General features: G+C 36.2%; 2 protein-coding genes across 3 annotated transcripts; both read left to right on the top strand.

Annotated features, from left to right (window-relative positions):
* The first annotated feature begins 3,347 nt into the window (after window positions 1-3,347).
* Window positions 3,348-14,324, top strand: LOC107699489 (E3 ubiquitin-protein ligase CBL-like). The gene is made up of 12 exons (XM_016500742.1): window positions 3,348-3,964; window positions 8,497-8,643; window positions 8,752-8,908; window positions 9,162-9,283; window positions 9,413-9,550; window positions 9,639-9,726; window positions 10,838-10,969; window positions 11,603-11,794; window positions 12,789-12,917; window positions 13,106-13,161; window positions 13,607-13,662; window positions 13,870-14,324. The coding sequence occupies exons 1-12, from the start codon at window positions 3,594-3,596 to the stop codon at window positions 14,028-14,030; spliced, it is 1,749 nt and encodes a 582-aa protein (XP_016356228.1). The 5' UTR covers window positions 3,348-3,593; the 3' UTR covers window positions 14,031-14,324.
* A 1,459-nt stretch (window positions 14,325-15,783) lies between these two features.
* irgq1 (immunity-related GTPase family, q1) lies at window positions 15,784-18,711 on the top strand. 2 transcript variants are annotated; one of them, XM_016500714.1, is made up of 5 exons: window positions 15,784-15,866; window positions 15,950-16,018; window positions 16,324-17,052; window positions 17,572-18,302; window positions 18,496-18,711. In XM_016500714.1, the coding sequence occupies exons 3-4, from the start codon at window positions 16,331-16,333 to the stop codon at window positions 18,296-18,298; spliced, it is 1,449 nt and encodes a 482-aa protein (XP_016356200.1). In that variant the 5' UTR covers window positions 15,784-15,866; window positions 15,950-16,018; window positions 16,324-16,330; the 3' UTR covers window positions 18,299-18,302; window positions 18,496-18,711. The 2 variants fall into 2 exon arrangements, with proteins under 2 accessions (XP_016356200.1, XP_016356199.1); XM_016500713.1 differs by having other exon boundaries at window positions 15,784-16,018.
* The last annotated feature ends 888 nt before the right edge of the window (window positions 18,712-19,599 follow it).

Raw genomic sequence — 19,599 nt, 5'->3', positions numbered from 1 at the left:
CCAGATAAAAAAATTATCTGACCCCTCCCCCAAATATAATAGGCCTACTTTATATATATACACACACACACATACATTTTTATTAGAAGTGTATATATGGTAACACTTCTCTTTAATGGTCCACCAACAGACATTTTACTAACTATAAGTAACATATATGTAATTACATATCAACCCAACTCTAACCCTAACCTAATAGTCTACCAGTTCTCTAAAGAGGGTTATTTGACATGTAGTTGTAAATTAATGAGAGTTAGTTGACTTGGATTATAGGATTATTTGTGGATTATCAAAATAAAGTGTAATCATATATTAAATTATAAATTAGTATATATTTGTATGTGTGTTCCCACATAGTGACGTAGACATGTGGGGGCGTGTTAGAACGAGCCGTTTTAGGTAGGCGTGGTTGACTCTTAACTTTTATAAAGAATATCTCTTTGGATTTGAGACTTTAGTCTTTGCAACTTTACAGATCTTCTTTATGCCCCAAGAGCTTGTAACACTCCAAAGAGAAAGGAAAAATTGAAATCGCATCATATGACCCCTTTAAAGTAAATCTCAAGAAACGTCGTCAGCTAATACTAGCTTTCAGTAGGAGTTTAATATCGTCCCTAAATCGTTTTCCCTCCTTTGGTTCCATCAGTTATCATCTTTTTTTTTAGTCTAAATCTTGTTTAGTTTAGTCTTTGACTAGTGTTAGAATTGTTATTTTTTTATTTAGTTTTTTATATTTTTATTTTAAATATATTAATTTATAATATATTAAATATAGAATTTTAATAAAAAAATTATTTAACATTATAGCATGAAAACATCAATATAGTAGCCTAGGCCTATACATTTTAGTATTGATTATGTAATAATCTAATGTAATTTTAAGGCCAGCCCTACTAGAAACTCTCCCTCCTTCTTTCTATAGTCATTTGTTATGTATTCAGGAAGTCGTTCACACATGGTCGGTCCAATACACCACAATTCAAATAGCGTCCCAACTGCACACAGCCCAAGCTGCTCGGCTCACTCTCTCTCTCTCTCTCACACACACACACAAAGAAAACAAACCTGTTTGTCTGCCTGTTCGTAACAAAAAATTATATATATATATATATACACACACACACATACATTTTTATTAGAAGTGTATATATGGTAACACTTCTCTTTAATGGTCCACCAACAGACATTTTACTAACTATAAGTAACATATATGTAATTACATATCAACCCAACTCTAACCCTAACCTAATAGTCTACCAGTTCTCTAAAGAGGGTTATTTGACATGTAGTTGTAAATTAATGAGAGTTAGTTGACTTGGATTATAGGATTATTTGTGGATTATCAAAATAAAGTGTAATCATATATTAAATTATAAATTAGTATATATTTGTATGTGTGTGTGTGTGTGTGTGTGTGTGTGTGTGTAGAGAGATTTTCATCTTTTCATTCATTCTAGCTCTGCTAAAAATGATGCTATCCATAAACTCAACCGATCATTAGCGGTTACATGTATAAAAGTGGATATCTGCATCAACTACACTTTAATAGTGTGAACAAAGTGATTTTTTAGATGATTTAGACACATGTCAGAACCTTAACTTGATAGATAGATATAAAAAGGTAAACCGCTTGTGTGTGTGTGTGTGTGTGTGTGTGTGTGTGAGATAAAGTATAAATTAAATTGGTTAACAGGTTTCTTGAATAGAGCAGACCTACAATGTTTGTTTACCGAAAATTTACCATATAGCTCGGACAGAAATGCAATCACTTTTTTGGTAACTTTGAAGAATCTGGAAATGTCAATACTACTTTAATTCAAGACTTATCACCGCTTCACTAAAAATGGTTCTATGGATTTTGTAACGATCTAATCTAATATATATATAAAAAAGACTACATTATAGTACATTAAGAAATACATTAAGTATTAAAACTATTTAAGTAGTGGTAGAAAAATAATTTAAATTTGGTCATCAAATGAAATGGCAACACTGATTAAACATTTGAACACTACATGTACCTATAAATAGAATTACAATGCTTAGCAAAAATGTCTGTCAAAAGAATGTAAATATAAGTACTGACGTGTCTACACACGTATAAAGATGCGAATCAGTTTTGCGAGGGAAAAACGATCCTGGTAAAAAAGTTCCTATAGTAAACCTTAACAACAACTTGACTGCAATAAAACACCTTATTTTCAATCTTAAGAAACCTAAGATAGCTGTCCCTATTTAGACTTTGTTGTGAGGCTTGACCAAAACATTATAGCATGAAATCTCATATCAGTATGGTAGGCCTATACATTTTGTATTAATTCATTTGTGTAATAATCAAATGTCACTTTAAGACCAGCTCTACTACAGCACAGAAACTCTCTTTGCTCCCTCTTTCTATAGTCATTTGTTATGTATTCAGTAAGTCGTTCACACATGGTCGGTCCAATATGCCACAATTCAAACAGCGTCCCAACTGCACACAGCCCATGCTGCTCGGCTCACTCTCACACACAAAGAAAACAAACCTGTTTGTCTGCCTGTTAGCTACCCGGAAACTGATCAGAGAGAGAGAGAGGGAGAAAGAGAGGTGAATGTGTGCAGTTGAGTTCCTGTCCATAACCAGCATGAGCGTGAGTGCCTCTTCAAAATTTAGGACACAGAGATACAATCAGACAGACTGAGAGAAACCATATGGATGAGAGAGATAATTGCTGAGCAAGAGCACTAAATGTCTGTATGGGTGGAGTGATGGTGGGAGCTGGAGGCCGGTAGATCTCAGAGTAAAGCTTTAGTATTTCAACTATTTTTGGTGTCATGGTTTTGGGTTTCTCTTTGCTTGTTTGCAACATCTTTGTAATGGAGACATGGCAAAAAGACACATGACTAGAACTTTGCACCTTTTTTCTATGGAGCACCTTTTTTCTTTTTTCGCTGAAACCAACCTGCATAGTTTTTTGTCAGGTGTTGCGCATGTGTCGTTTAGGTAAATCAGCTTTTCTTGTTCTGCTCGTGAAGAATGTATCTTGTGAAACGAATGTGGCAATGATGACAAATGTCTCATCACTTCTTCGCACTTCATCTGACCCGTGGACCTTGACATGGACAACACAAGGTTTTTAAACTGGATTATTGAACAAAGTTTTGCAGTGGTAAGATGACTGTTCATTTTTAAATCATCATACTTACAGCTGCGTTTGAGCTGTTTTTATCATTATATCATCATCAGTGATAACAGGACAAAGAGTTACTGGGGAAGTGGTTTTCAGATAAATCACGCTACCTAAAAATAGATTACTTTTCTGAGAATAATGGGGATGTTAATTAACCACTTGTTATTGTATCTGGTTGTTTGATAAGTTATAGTTTCAGAGGATTTCATCTTTAGCTAGCTCTGCTAAAAATGACGCTTTCCATAAACTCAACCTATCATCAGGTGTTACATGCATAAAAGAGGATATCTGCATCAACTACACTTTAATTGTGTGAAGGAAGTGATTGTTTCCAACACTATTTTCGATGACTGTTGATTCAGACACATGTCAGAATCTTAACTAGCACTCCACGTGTGACACGTTGGATATATCTCATCTATCATGGCAACAGCTAGACGTTCGAGTCAAGCTCCTGACACTTCTCAATCCGTGTCCCAGTCCCCCACCAGCACGGACCGTAAACTTCTTGATAAAGTTCTCAGGAGACTGGACAAACTGCATAAACTGAGCACCAACCCCAGGTTGGGTCTTAAAAACAGCCCGCCGTACCTTCCCGAACTAGTGTCGGAGACCGCCATCCACCTGACAGAAGTATGGGCTCCCTACAGGGGCTCCATGATGGCCGTGCCACGAGGGGACGAGGGTGATTATCTGAGGATCCATATTCGACACCTGCTGGACAAGGCAGATAGAGCTGTGCTGCTGTTCAAGGATGGCAAGGAGAAGATGTTCGAAGAGACATCAAGCTACAGGTAAGACAAAGCCAAGAAGCACAGAGGTCAGTTTTAGTCTACGCACTGGACTCGGTATGCGTGTTCTTCAGGTGGCCACGTTCAAACATCTCAGAGATTATCATAATTGAGTGGACTGAATGATATTAAAAGTTAAAAAAAAAGACACAAGGTATATAGATAATAAAGCAGATTAATCCTGTTTGTTTTAGGTAGTTCCATCAAGAGTGTGAATAATTTTTGCTGGTGATATATTTTATATACTTTGCAATAATAATTTAATTAAAAAAACACATAAATGCTCAAAAACACTCTCAAAATTTCAAAATTTGTAAGATTAGGTAATGTCTGTCTCTTAAGACAAGAAAATTACAAATTGACCGTCCGTTGAATGCACACTTGTGAGTAAAGGCAAAACGAGCCTTCAAAGTGAGTTGTGAGTGAGTTGGATGCTCATTTGCTGCAAACTCTTTATGACTCTGCAAATCCGCCCACCTGGAGGTTTTGCCACCGTGTGGTGTCAGTTGAGCTGATACCCGGAGGTTTGTGTGTGTGTGCGTGTGGGGGCATGTGTGTAGGCCAATTAACAGTGTCTCCTGGCGAGCGGTGGGTAGTGAGAGAACGAGGATCCTGGGAGGAGAGCAGGTGGCATGGGGCAGCAGGGTCACAGGATCTGTCTCCTTAGAAGCTGTGTTCTTCCTGAGCGCTTTTTCTGTGCTATGACAGCTTACACACACACACACACACACACACACACACACTTAAGCAGCACTAAGGGGCATTTATTGCACAACACTGCAGAATTAAGATTTTAAAAGCCTTTCCACAAAGGCTCTTTGAGTTAGATCCACTTTTCATTAGCAAACCGTCATTTCGTGCTAATGCAGCATGTTGCCTTTTTACTTTTAGAAGGCATTCCTAAATAATTTAACTTGTTTCCTCCAAAACATTTTATATGTGTTAAGACAACAGACTTGTCATGGTTTGATTATAAATCTTGCAAAGATATTTTGTACATTCGACGTGATGAGAACGTAAAAGGCTGCTTCGCTCCCTGCATAAACCTTCATGTGCCCTAATTACATAGGGTGGCTTATGCTTAGTCATAGGTTTATTGTAATCGGCTTGGAGTAGATCTTCAAACAAAGTACACTTATTCTGCTAAGTTGAAACAACTCCTGTTTACTTCATTACCACCCTCCCCAATCACTCTCTCTAGCTCTCTCTCTTTAGTGTTCGCTGTGCTGCAGTGGCCAGGCTTTAGTTTCATTAGGCCTGAGAGTTTTTTCCAAGCCAGTGCTTCGCCACAATCAGGCCATTATGCCTCCTCTGTCCTGGTTCCCATATTGGCCTGGGTGAGAGCCAACTTCCACCATTTCAGGGGCAAAGCTTTAACCTCCTGCAGCCTAAATAGACAGTTTATCCAGCATGTGTAAAATACAATATAATAACAAAAAATTATATATATATATATATACACACACACACATACATTTTTATTAGAAGTGTATATATGGTAACACTTCTCTTTAATGGTCCACCAACAGACATTTTACTAACTATAAGTAACATATATGTAATTACATATCAACCCAACTCTAACCCTAACCTAATAGTCTACCAGTTCTCTAAAGAGGGTTATTTGACATGTAGTTGTAAATTAATGAGAGTTAGTTGACTTGGATTATAGGATTATTTGTGGATTATCAAAATAAAGTGTAATCATATATTAAATTATAAATTAGTATATATTTGTATGTGTGTGTGTGTGTGTGTGTGTGTGTGTGTGTAGAGAGATTTTCATCTTTTCATTCATTCTAGCTCTGCTAAAAATGATGCTATCCATAAACTCAACCGATCATTAGCGGTTACATGTATAAAAGTGGATATCTGCATCAACTACACTTTAATAGTGTGAACAAAGTGATTTTTTAGATGATTTAGACACATGTCAGAACCTTAACTTGATAGATAGATATAAAAAGGTAAACCGCTTGTGTGTGTGTGTGTGTGTGTGTGTGTGTGTGAGATAAAGTATAAATTAAATTGGTTAACAGGTTTCTTGAATAGAGCAGACCTACAATGTTTGTTTACCGAAAATTTACCATATAGCTCGGACAGAAATGCAATCACTTTTTTGGTAACTTTGAAGAATCTGGAAATGTCAATACTACTTTAATTCAAGACTTATCACCGCTTCACTAAAAATGGTTCTATGGATTTTGTAACGATCTAATCTAATATATATATAAAAAAGACTACATTATAGTACATTAAGAAATACATTAAGTATTAAAACTATTTAAGTAGTGGTAGAAAAATAATTTAAATTTGGTCATCAAATGAAATGGCAACACTGATTAAACATTTGAACACTACATGTACCTATAAATAGAATTACAATGCTTAGCAAAAATGTCTGTCAAAAGAATGTAAATATAAGTACTGACGTGTCTACACACGTATAAAGATGCGAATCAGTTTTGCGAGGGAAAAACGATCCTGGTAAAAAAGTTCCTATAGTAAACCTTAACAACAACTTGACTGCAATAAAACACCTTATTTTCAATCTTAAGAAACCAAACATAGCAGTCCCTATTTAGACTTTGTTGTGAGGCTTGACCAAGTTTCTGGTCTGCTGTGACTACTAATGACCAGTGTGTATAGTGTGGCATTATCATGGAAATGGGGGAAACTTTCCTCTGGCAATGGAGGCCAGCAGTTTAATGTTATGTTTCGGCACAGCAGTGGCCGTTCTGTTAACTTCCTGATCACAAAACATAACTTTATTATTAATCTTATTATTTTTATTTATGCATAGCAAAAAGAGAGAATGAAATATGCTCCTCAAATAATACATCAAATTAGAGAATAACATAAAATCCCTGAGACCCAATAGATAATATTTGGTCTGCTCCTCATTTATCTCCAAGTAACAGTAAATAACGGGCTTGTTTGCAATGTCTGCAAGTTGTTTACCTTCTCTTCTGTTTGAAGCTGAATAGCAAGACCTACAAGTCACAACTTTTTTTCCCTTTACTTTCCACTTGAGCGCCAATGTATTTAATATTTCACACAGCATGTCACAACTGGACTTTTAGTGTTGAGAAAAGTCTAGAAAGAAAAAAAGAATACAAGCAGTACCACTATGTGTGCATGTATGCATACTTTACATACACGTTAGATATGCTGACAAAATAGATACATAATCTGAACACCATGTTTAATATATTTGATAAATACAGTGGGTCACACCCCATTCCTCAAAGTTCAGATTTTTTATTGAGAAGCATGAATTAGCCTATTATAACTGATTTAATTTATTCACTATAAGAGAGAACAGAATGACCACACAAACCTAATACAGTATATGTGGGTAAATGTAGCTCATTTCACCTGCTTTATGACTGCTGGGCAGCGATGAAACCATGTCAACATGGTTAGTGGACAGGACAGTATGTGGTGGAAAATTTAAGAACACGACTAAAGGAAACTTCAGGCCTCAGAAGCGCTGTACTTTCTGTTAGCTGCTCAGATAAAAGGTAAGACAAAATGAGGGCTTTGTGGCTAAGCTACTAGAGATAAAAGTAGAAACAAAGCGATCATATTGTCTGAGTGGAAAAATCTGTTGCATACAAGCCATGTTTGGTCAGTTTAGCACCCAAGTTAGAGAGTTTCTGCATATGCATCTCAACACACTAAAGCCACATTATCCACAGCCAAACAGAAACAGACTCAAGGAATGTGAATTATAAGATTTATTACTGACTAAACTGTTAATACACAAAAAAAAATATTGCCGTTAAAACAGTTTTCTCTCAAAAATTAGCATTAAATGTTTAAGAAGAAAGACTGAAATCGTATTTTCTTGTAGAAAATACTCCAATAACCATATTTACAACATCAAAAAATACACTTATTATATTACAATGAAAAGTTGAAACATCACTTACTACACCATTTTTAAAAACGATGCATATTACAACTGCACTGTTGTGTGCTTTTTTTAAATAAATGCAATATATTTATTTTCTCTATACTTAGACTTAATATAAAGATTAAATCTGCAATCAGAGTTAATTATGTTAAATCAGATTGTACATTTATTGACAAGAGTATAGCAGATGAGAGGTGCTGATCTGTGCCGTGCTGTGTAGAGGATGCTGATGCTACCATGGCAACCTCTTTGATCAATTAGTAATGGAAAATTCTGTCAGCCCGACCACAGACACTCAGGACAGGATGCATCAAAGTACTACTTCCTGTTTCTAGAAGTTAGAGTGCATTGTGCTTATGCCAGTCTTTTGTTTCTTTTTGGGTGTATGTTTGTGCAACTTGTTAACACGATTTTATAACGCATCAAAAAACAGTTATCATACGTGCACAAAACAAAAAAGCACCACAGCTCTTCTGTGCACCTAGTATTTCTAGCCACTTTATACAGACAAATGTGTTTTACTATGTAATATTTGCCTGTGTAATATTTGTGTAACACACACAAAATATGTATTTTTTTTTAATGTAAAAAATATTACATTTGCTTTCTTTTTCAGGAGAAATCTTACTAAGCTGTCACTGCTGTTCAGCCACATGTTGAATGAACTACAAACTTTGTTTCCTGGGGGACGATTTCAGGGTGATACTTATAGAATTACAAAGACAGAAGCCAAAGACTTCTGGAGGAAAACCTTTGGACACAAGTATGACAAAAATAATTTACTTTAATATGTATTGAAGATTCAACCTTACGCATCCATTTTTGGACAGTCAACCCTCTCTCTCTCTCTCTCTCTCTCTCTCTCTCTCAGATGTATAGTGCAGTGGAACATTTTTAAACAGCAGCTGAGGAGGGTTCATTACTTTGAAGAGGGAATGGAGGCCATGGCTTTGAAGTCCACAGTTGATCTCACTTGTAACGATCACATATCCATCTTTGAGTTTGATATTTTCACCAGGCTTTTTCAGGTATCCTAAGCTTGAGGAGAACTTTTGTTAAAAACAGCAGGAACATTCCATGACTTATTAGATATGTTTGATAAACTATAAAATAAATCTAGCATGAAAAGTAGATCATGTGAACATTTATATATTATAAATGTTAAAGTTTCAGGTCTTCTACTCTATTCATGGAAAGTGCCAGCAATAGAACATTACCTCCTGGTCCTTTCATTCCCTTCCTTACTTTTTATTTGAGTTTTTTTGCATTTGGTTCCTTTAGCCCTGGTCAACTTTGCTAAGAAACTGGAATCATTTAGCAGTAACTCACCCAGGATACATGGCGTTTCTCACCTACGACCAGGTCAGGGTCCGACTAGAGCACTACAGACATCGTCCTGGCAGGTAAGCCAATGGCAGAGCCCAAATGAGCTAAATAAGTAAATAAACCCAAAATATTATAGATTGCTCATCTAGGTTTAACCTTAGAATTACAGTGGTTTAGGTCTGAACTCTTACTGGCTCTCTCCACAGCTACATCTTTCGTCTCAGTTGCACACAAATGGGTCAGTGGGCGATTGGTCATGTGACCAGTGATGGCAACATTGTGCAAACCATTCCCCAAAATACACCTCTTTACCAAGCACTCATACAAGGTTTCAGGGAGGGCTGGTGAGTTCACAATCGAATAGAAAAAAAGCATGCTGGAATTCAATCTGACGTCATAATGTTAACATAATCTGGATGCTTACATCTACAGCTATTTATATCCTGATGGGCGTGATGTGAACCCTGACCTCACCAGCCTGTGCAGTCCGACTCACAAGGGTCGAGTCAAAGTCACAGAGGTAATATATACAATATATACCTCAATATAACAAATATTGTCTTTTCTTCAAATAAAATAAATGTTAACTGATATAAAAACATTTTATTTCAGCTCATTTATTTTAACCTCATTTAATTTAGTTAATTAATTATTTGATGTATTAAAATAACTAAGACTAAAACAGAAATAAAAATTGCTAAAACCTATTTAGCCATACAGTATATATACAGTATATATATATATATATATATATATATATATACAGGTGCATCTCAATCAATTAGAATGTCGTGGAAAAGTTCATTTATTTCAGTAATTCAACTCCAGATGAGCTGAAGGCCACTGTCAAAGAAACCTGGGCTTCCATACCACCTCAGCAGTGCCACAAACTGATCACCTCCATGCCACGCCGAATTGAGGCAGTAATTAAAGCAAAAGGATCCCCTACCAAGTATTGAGTACATGTACAGTAAATGAACATACTTTCCAGAAGGCCAACAATTCACTAAAAATGTTTTTTTTATTGGTCTTATGAAGTATTCTAATTTGTTGAGATAGTGAATTGGTGGGTTTTTGTTAAATGTGAGCCAAAATCATCACAATTAAAAGAACCAAAGACTTAAACTACTTCAGTCTGTGTGCATTGAATTTATTTAATACACGAGTTTCACAATTTGAGTTGAATTACTGAAATAAATGAACTTTTCCACGACATTCTAATTTATTGAGATGCACCTGTATATAAACAAAAATTACTAAAATGCCAAAAACACAAAAAAATACTAAAATTAAGTAAAATTAAAAAAAAAAAAAAACTATAATAGTATTTCAATTATACTAAAATAACACTACAATGCTCAGATTTTTTTGGGGGGGATCACGTTACAAGAAAATGTAAATGATAATAATAATTACTGTTGTATTATACTACATTCAATTATTGCCTATATTTTTCATTGTTCATGTACACATTACACTATCCTATATGTGTTCCTCTTTTTTGCATGTGTGTCTTAAAAGCTGATAAATTAGAGTTTGAAATATACTCTTTTTTTGAGCATTTTTTTGTCTCTAATGCAAGATGCACTTTTTTCCTCTCTCTCCTTTATGTGTTGAATTTCTCTCTTCAGGAGCAGTATGAATTATACTGTGAGATTGGCAGCACATTTCAGCTCTGCAAAATCTGCACAGAACGAGACAAAGACACTCGCATTCAGCCCTGCGGGCATCTGCTGTGTCAGCCCTGCTTGACTGGCTGGCAGGTATATAATTTTCTTATTGTGCTCAGACCTCTACCTCCATTCACACTTGCATTCACACTCACAATCAATCATGGTCAAGTTACACCCAAAAACCCACATTCAGAACAGCTATACATAATTAGGCTACATGATTGTGTTTTCCGTTGTTGGTGCATAAACATCATAAATAGAACTCATTAGAATACAATTATTTTACTGGAAATAAATCACTAACATAAACTGATAATTAAATGCTTGCGTAAAACAAAGTCATTCAGAAAGCAGTTCCGCATGAAATATAGTGTTTGCCACAGTGTCATGCAACATGACCTGACATTTTGGCTCAAGCTTCCTGCCTGTGTTTGATCAAGCATATGTGTGCAGTGTGACTGATTTTCCACTTCTCTTAAGTCACACTTCATTGCATGCTAAGATAACATTTACCCTATAGAGAATGAGAGGACGTGATGCATTTCTGCAGCTCTACATCTTACAATGTAACACATTCAAAGACAAGTGCATCTCTCATAAGATGTCAAGAGATAAGCAAGTCTTTCTTGTGGTGTGATGTGCAGGAGAAGGATGCCCTTGGGAGCATTAAATAAGTATGTGAATTTGCGTGTTGAAAGTTGTGTCACTCCCTCTGATGTGCAGAAGTCAGACGGGCACACGTGCCCCTACTGCCGCTGTGACATCAGAGGCACAGAATCCATCCTCATTGAGCCCTACCTGCCAGAGAGAGACAGGAGGGCAGGGGGGGAGGAGGAAGAGGAGGAAGATGAAGATGAGGAGGAAGATCATGAGGATGTGGAGCTGGTGATGAAAAAACTGGCTTGTATGAAAAAGGTGAGAGTATGTACGGTAATATGGGAATCAGGAATTCTTTGCTTGGCAATCTGAAATGCACTTTTTTTTTCTATTTAATCTATTTAATTAGATTTTACTCTTATATGTTTACTTTTGTGTGTTTAGAGTTCTCAAATATTAATTTCCATTGCTTGTATTTTTATATAATCAACCACATTTATACAAAATGCCAAGACCTCTAGACCTCACACTGTCCTTTCAAACAAAATACATTTACATGAAACCAACAAACAGGTATCCAATTTATAAAATGATTCAGCAGTGTAATGGCTAGATTATAGGTGATTGCATAATCTGTTCAATATCAGCCAATATTAGAGATTTATACATTTGTTTATAGATATTTAATTGTGACTGCTCATTTCCAGTTTTAACATTTAGATTACCTTTGTTGCCATCTAAAGCTCACTTAAAGTCCATCTATAAAAACACTGTTAAATGTAATGTTTAGTAAATCTCAAAATGAATATCCATTTTTCATACTGTTAATGTAAATGTTGTGATACCTAAATTCACCTGTAGCAAAATGCTAAGATAAAATTGTATTTTTTTATACACATTTTTATTTTTTAACATTTTATTTTTTTATTCATGTATTCATTTAAACAAAGTTCTATTTTGTTTTATTAATTTAAACAGGATTTTACTATTGACCAATTGTTAGGGCTGTATGATAAATTGTATTGTATTCATAATCGCAATTTGTAACTTTCTTGATTTATTAAGCATAATTGTCTGCAATATTGTCTGCTGTTTTTTTTTAACTGAAACTAGCTTTTTTTGTATTCTCTAGCTTTTATGTATTGTCATCATTTGTCATGTCATCAAGTATTGCAAGTTGCTTTGCTATGAAAAACATCTGCTTATAATATGCAATAAATGTGAATGTAATTGTAGGTTTGAGTCTGTGCAATTCTTCAGTTCACTCTGACTTTAATGGTTGTTTAATGTCATTCCTCTCTCACTATTTCAGATATCACAGGAGGAGTATCAAGTTCCCCGTTCCAATCTATCACTTCCTCCCCTTCCTCCCAAAAGACAGTCACTTTCCCCGTGTCCATCTCCCAAACCGCCCTCCAGATCCTTGAGCATAGGCACACAGGTCAGCCAGTCAAGATTCATCTGTCTGCCTGTCTATTTATCTGTGTTGTTTTTAAATCACGTTGTGGTTGGTAACTTAATTGTGAAATGAATAATGTTACTTTTGTTAAGTGCATAGTCCATAGTGGTTAGTAAGTAAATTTAGTGTAACTGTAATCATGAGAATCAGTTATCATTCCCTCTCCGCAGAAACTCAAACATGGTTCCTGGTCAGAAAACATGCTAAGACAAACTTCCTCAGATAGGTAAAAAATGTTCTGAGTAAGCATTATTTTTTACAACATAGTACACATGGGTAAGATTCTCCTTATGAGTATTTGGCAATAATGCATGAATACATTTGCATTAGAGCCTCTGCTAGGACACCTGTGTGATCTTGATGGTAACTGACGTCATGCATCCACTAAAAATAACCTTGACATTAAGTGGTTAAAATTCATTGCATAAATGGTTCAGAAAAGTTAGCTACCATGCTAGTTGCTTTCAGATGCCACTTTGTTTGATAGTTTTCATCTAATGCAGTTACATTTCTCACATTTTAAGAATGCCTTAAGTGTCCAAATACATTTTGGAGTTACTGTAGTTATAGTCAAATGTTTGATGCATTAATAAGTTATTAAATTAAAATAATAAGTTTGCAAAATAATGTCTGTTTCTGTTATCCTTTTACTGCGTCTTAATTGGATTCAGAAGTGAGGAACTTTTGGAAGACTTCCGTCCCTCCTCTTTGCCATATGTCAGAAACAGTGGGTATCATAATTAACTTTCATTCACCTCTCATATGCTTATCATAACTGTGATATTTCTTTCAATAATTATATTTAGAATACGTGTGACACGTTCTGTTGAACACTTGAGATAACCAAACAAGACCTTTTCTGCTGTTGTACTGACATCTGGTGGCAGGATTTGAAATGACACATCTGATGAAACATAAATTCCTGTCTGTGTAGGTGGGGTGTCCTGGGAAGGGCCTTCAGAAAATGTAAAAAGGAAGAGGAAAGAGAAAAGAAGGGGCAATGAAGAAGAAGAGCACGACAGAGGTGTGGCGGATTCAGCGTCTCCTTCAGGAAATCACATTCATGGGGAGATGGAAGGAAACACTTCATCCTGACAAGGAAAATCACCTCAGACTTCAGACTGTAAAGCATATTTGCAAGACAAAGCAATCTTTTGATATCTGCAACACTGGACAACCAAAATGATTCAAAGGACTCAATAGTCACCAGATTCAGAACATACATGCATGTAGGAATATTAGCTCCATTGACCGTTGCATTGACAGGAGAAAACAAGCATCTTACTGCTCACACCTTTTTAATACATTTTAAATTCTACCTCATGCCTACTAAATGTTTAGAGAACAAGCACTGTGTTTTGACAGACCACAATGAATAAAAAAATGTTTAAATAAAACAAACAGCTTTTTTCTTTTATATCACAAGATATAGGCCTAGGTGGTTTAACTTTTTCTAAATAAGGTGAAAGTGTGGAAATATTTTCAGTTCACACCAAAACTCCAAAGTTTCACACTACAGTACATAACAGCAACATAGTTTGCAAATTCAGTTTCATATTTAGTAAAAGAATGTAAACAAACATTTATTGATATTTATTCTTTTTACTGCCTAGAAAGTCTTTAACTTTCAGAGATCTATCCAATAAAGCAATGTTTTTCCAAGGCTGGCTGTAAATGAGAATTATAAATAATAAATGTATGAAGAAGTAATTTCCCCTTAAGAATTGAGTCATAGGATTGGTTCTTTAGCATACTCACTTTATATCATAGAGGTACATTCAAGTTTGTTATAAATATGGAGGTCACTGACTTTAGTTATTCTGTAATGTTGCTGTTTGAGCATAAAAAATCTGCAAATTTACAAGTTCAAAGTCCACTTCAAAAGGAGATATTTTATTTAACAGAAATCACTTTTCAAAAACTACAACGAACGACTCGTTTGGACTACAATGCATATTTTCCGGGATTTGTGATATCACAAAGATCGACGAATGGGACGAGACCTGGTTGAGCTGCACTAGAGAAGGCAACGAGTGTTATATCACTATGTCGGAGACGCGCTAGCTTTCCCAAGGCAGACGAACTTAGAGTGGTACTGGTTACAATCATCCGGGTTTAATTCGCGCTCAAATTGATTTGATTTTGATGCAATATTTACATTGAAGCTTGCAGGCGGCTATGCTAAGGGGTATGACATTTCCAGACCAGGCGCCGAGTGCTGCCAATCACAACACACACTGGCCCAGCTAACCAATCACAGCACATTTCGTATTTCAGAAGGCGGGCCTTCATTTGATACAGGAACTATTCGAGCCATTCATGCCAGACTGGGGAGAGAGGTGTTGTAATAATGTAAAATATGTGAAAAATAATGTGTTTTTCGAACAACCTAGTATGAGAGCCTGTTCTAGTACACCCCCAAAACAAAATCAAGACTTTGTAAAAGAGCATTATAGGACCCCTTTAAGTTTGAAAATTATGAAAATTCATATTTAAAAAAGAAGTAGGCTAAATATTAGCATTTTATTTTTAAGTTGACTATAGATTAATCGCATTTGTATTTAATACTCCCTTTTTATTTTAAAATATAATATAGTATTATCACACTTTGTTTTATTATAGCCTAACATATAACAAGTTTGGGGAGAGGACAAATATTCCAAAACTTTATGAAAATACAATATGAGAATTAACTGCACAATTACTAGAAATGTGTAGGCCTACCTTGGATATTATACAATTTGCATGCATCCATTTTTTTTTGGACGTTTCCAACTCTTACTTTGGACCAATTCTGTAGACTGGCCCATACACGTCTTCAAATTAGCTTTCAGAACGTCATTCCCTCCTCCCTCCTGCTGTTACTTTATATGAAATCGCAGGTGTTTACGTTTGTTATTTGGCGTGAAGAAACGGGGTCGTGTTCGTAAGGTTGGCAGTTTTTAAAAGCAATCTGTAAACAAAGCCTGATTATGACAGTGCTTTAATTTTGTAAATGTGTTTTGCGCACATAGGTTACTTTCGATTTCCTTGGATTTCGTGGAAATAGAAACCAACATAAACGGCAGCGCCATAGACAATGGGTGAATGGATTTATTTGTCTATCTTCGTCAGCTTTTAAATATTTATGTATGCGATGTTATTTTCTTACGTTTCACTTATAAGACCGTCTAGTTGACAAGTGCACAGTTCCTATCAAAATTCAGTAAAGTTGCGCTCATTTCAAGATAATTAACTTGGGCCGTTTACAAATGAACGCGTTTTGTGCTTAAACGTCTTATAACTTGACACGACGTCTTAAAAAGTGTTCAAATGTGGAATGATGGAATAATGTTCTTTAAAAATGTTACAGCATAAAGTATTGACAGAATGTTATATTTTTCTATAGATTGTACATGCCAGCAAAAATACAAGAGGATCATTTCAACAAAATCAAGGATGTGTTTGCCTCTGAAAGCCCTGAAGAAATTCCCCACCGGCTTATGTCTCTTTTGAAGGTGTTTGACCATTTTAAGATAGATATCGCTGTGACTGGAGAGTCTGGTGCAGGAAAATCTTCTCTTATCAATGCAATCCTCGGATTGAATCCTGATGACACAGGGGCTGCTCCAACTGGAGCTGTGGAAACCACACAGCAAGCAACCATGTATCAGCATCCAAATCTCCCACACATCAGACTGTGGGATCTTCCAGGGATGGGCACCCCTTCCTTTGCATCCAAGAGTTATGTAAAGACAATGAACTTTGACCTATATGACATGTTCATGGTTGTGATATCAGAGAGAGTCAGAGAAAACAACATGCTGTTGATTGATGAAATTGAGCAACGAAAGAAGCCATTTTATTTCATTAGAACAAAAATTGATAATGATGTGCGTAGAAAGAAAAGCAAATTCTCTCAAATACGTGCATTGGATCAAATGAGACAAGACTGTGAGAAATATCTGAAGGAGAAGAAACTGGACCCCCATGTGTTCCTAGTGTCATCCCATGACACAGAAAAGTATGAGATGCAGAAGCTCATGGACACTTTTAAGGATGAGGTTTCTCAACTTAAAGCAGAGGTGTTTTCAGATTTTCTGGACAAGATGTTACATGGAGGATGGATAAAGGCAAGGTGAGTAGATATACTGTAATTACATGGTTGTAAATGGTACTGTGACTATGTTGGTTTCATACGGTGCTTAAAAACTTTTATATCATTTTTAGGAAAACATTAAATGATGTGAAAGTTTGAAGTAGGATAGTATAGTATTTTTCTGTAAAATGTAGTCCTATAATATTTAAAAAAAAAAGTAAATATTTTGATATTTTATTGACTTACTGACCTTGACATATTGTCACAAGGGTCTGCTGGGGTCCTCCCTATAATATAATTTCCTGTTCTGTTTCAGCATGGTTGGACCATATCATTTTGATTTGGCAGATAAAAGTTTTTCAAATACTTTTAGACATTTTATCACCCTAACATTTTCAAAATGATGAACCCCAAAAACCCCAAATCAAAAATCACAATTAATTTTAATTCAGAAATGTACTTCTGAATAAAATAGTAATAATAAAGAGGGCAAACAATGAACATTTCAAATATCATTCATCCTAACATTAATGCAATTTTATTTTTGTATTACTTTAGGTATGCTACGAATCACATCCAACAGACTGGGAAACTTGAAACAGAGGACATCACAGCATTGCAGGATATGTATAAGCGCACAGGCTTTGGAGCTGTGAAAGTCAGTGCTGTTCTGGAGGCTTTGAGTCACTTTCAGCTAGATGTGGCCGTTTTGGGTGAGACAGGCTCTGGAGCGTCCACTTTGGTAAATGCCTTAATTGGGCTGAAGAATGAAGAGTGTGGTGCGGCTTCAGCGTCCATCAGCAACCCAGCAATGAGTCTGAGATACCCAGATGTCCGGTTCTGGGACATATCCGGCATAGAGGCAGTCATGGATTACTCGATGTATGAGATGAAACAACACCTGAATTGTTATGACTTCTATATCATCATTGTATCAGACTGGCAGAAAGCACGGCATTTAAAACTAGCCAAAGCGGTTGAAAAATTAAGGAAGCATTACCTCTTGGTCCAGACCAAAATTGACTGTCATCTACAGACTCAAAGTGACTTGTGCTGTGATGAGACTGAGATACTTGATGGGCTTCGGGCACAATATACCCAGGAGATTCAGACGGCAAAACTGTCTGAACAGCAGATGTTTCTCATCAACAGTCTTGACAGATGTGCATTTGACTTTGTAGGTTTGGAAAGTGCACTCTCCAGTGACCTCAACACTGTCAGGACAAGTGCTTTTGCATATTATATAGCAAGAACAGTAAAGAAACATATATATAAAAAAACATAGAAATGTAAATTATGATGCAGCATTAAACTGTTTTAAAATGACTTGATTTCTGTTTAATTTACCATGAATTATTCAAGCTTATTATAGTATAACTGCTGTTTTCAACTGGTGTGCAATATAATATATTAATAGAATTAACAAATAATCTTTAATTGTTTAATATGCTGTATAATTCTGTATTTTTCTTTCTGTGACAGATCTCTTTGAAATATATGAAGAAAATGCTAGAGAGGCACCACGTTTTGCTAAGATTGCTTTGTCCTAATTATTGCAAAAGAATAGAAGATACACAGTTGGGAAACAGACAATTATTTGTAGAATTTGGTCTGCAGTAAAAATATGTGAACTGTTGATCTCAATATACTGTTGTAATATATGTTTGTATTAATTGTAATAACTGCAGTTTTCTAAGTTAGGACTATTTCTTGTTTATTAAAATGTTTATGAAAAATACACCATGCTTCCACTCTTGTTGTGCAAACCATAAAAATTTGTAATGGACTGTAGGTAAGTTGCTCTATAACATAATATTTAGATTTTTTAGTGGACCTGAAAATCAGAGAAATAATTTCAGTGAAACTATGTTAATTTGTTAGTAGTATGTTTCATTGCTCCCAGGTGTGTCTCGTCATCCCCTCCTCCCGTGTGTATAAATAGTGTTCCCTGTGTGTGTTCCAGCGTCCGGTATTGTTTGTGTCTACAGTGCTACGTGTGAGTCCCCGTGAAGATGAATAAATTCCTTGGTTTCTGTACTCTTGGTCTCCTCGTTCCTTGCTCCGTGTTCCCGCACCATAGCAGATCGTGACAGAATACCGGACCAAAAAGTAAGCGGCACCCCCTCTCCTCGTTTTGATTTCCGTTTTTTTTTAGTTTTTTGCTTTGTTGTTTTTCCCGTGCGTTCCTCCACATCCCCAAATGGAGGAACGATTAATGTTTATCGCGTTGGCTCAGGCGAGCCCAGACCCCATCGTCTTCGCGAGGGCGTTTGTGCCGCTCGCCCTCGCCAGCTCCCTCGCGACGCTGTTCCGGATCGGAATGACATTCCATCATCCCACGGAGCTCCCAGACACCACCGACCTCGACTGGAAGGAAACAGTCATCCGGTGTCTGGAGCGTCTCCGATTCCGATCCGGAGCCCCTCCGCCGGCAGTTCCCGAGTCAAGAAAGCCGGCCGTTCCCGAGTCCAGTCAGCCGGCAGTTAATGTGGCAAGCCCGAAGGACGCTAATGTGGCAAGCCGAAAGGACGTTAATGTGTCAAGCCCGCCATGCATTGATGAAGCCCCAGAGCTCGCTCCAGTGTC

The sequence above is a fragment of the Sinocyclocheilus anshuiensis genome, unplaced genomic scaffold, assembly GCF_001515605.1.
Source record: "Sinocyclocheilus anshuiensis isolate Anshui unplaced genomic scaffold, SAMN03320099.WGS_v1.1 scaffold670, whole genome shotgun sequence".
Taxonomy (NCBI): domain Eukaryota; kingdom Metazoa; phylum Chordata; class Actinopteri; order Cypriniformes; family Cyprinidae; genus Sinocyclocheilus; species Sinocyclocheilus anshuiensis.
The sequence above is the reverse complement of the archived record's forward strand: the minus strand, read 5'-3'. Positions and strand labels throughout refer to the sequence as shown.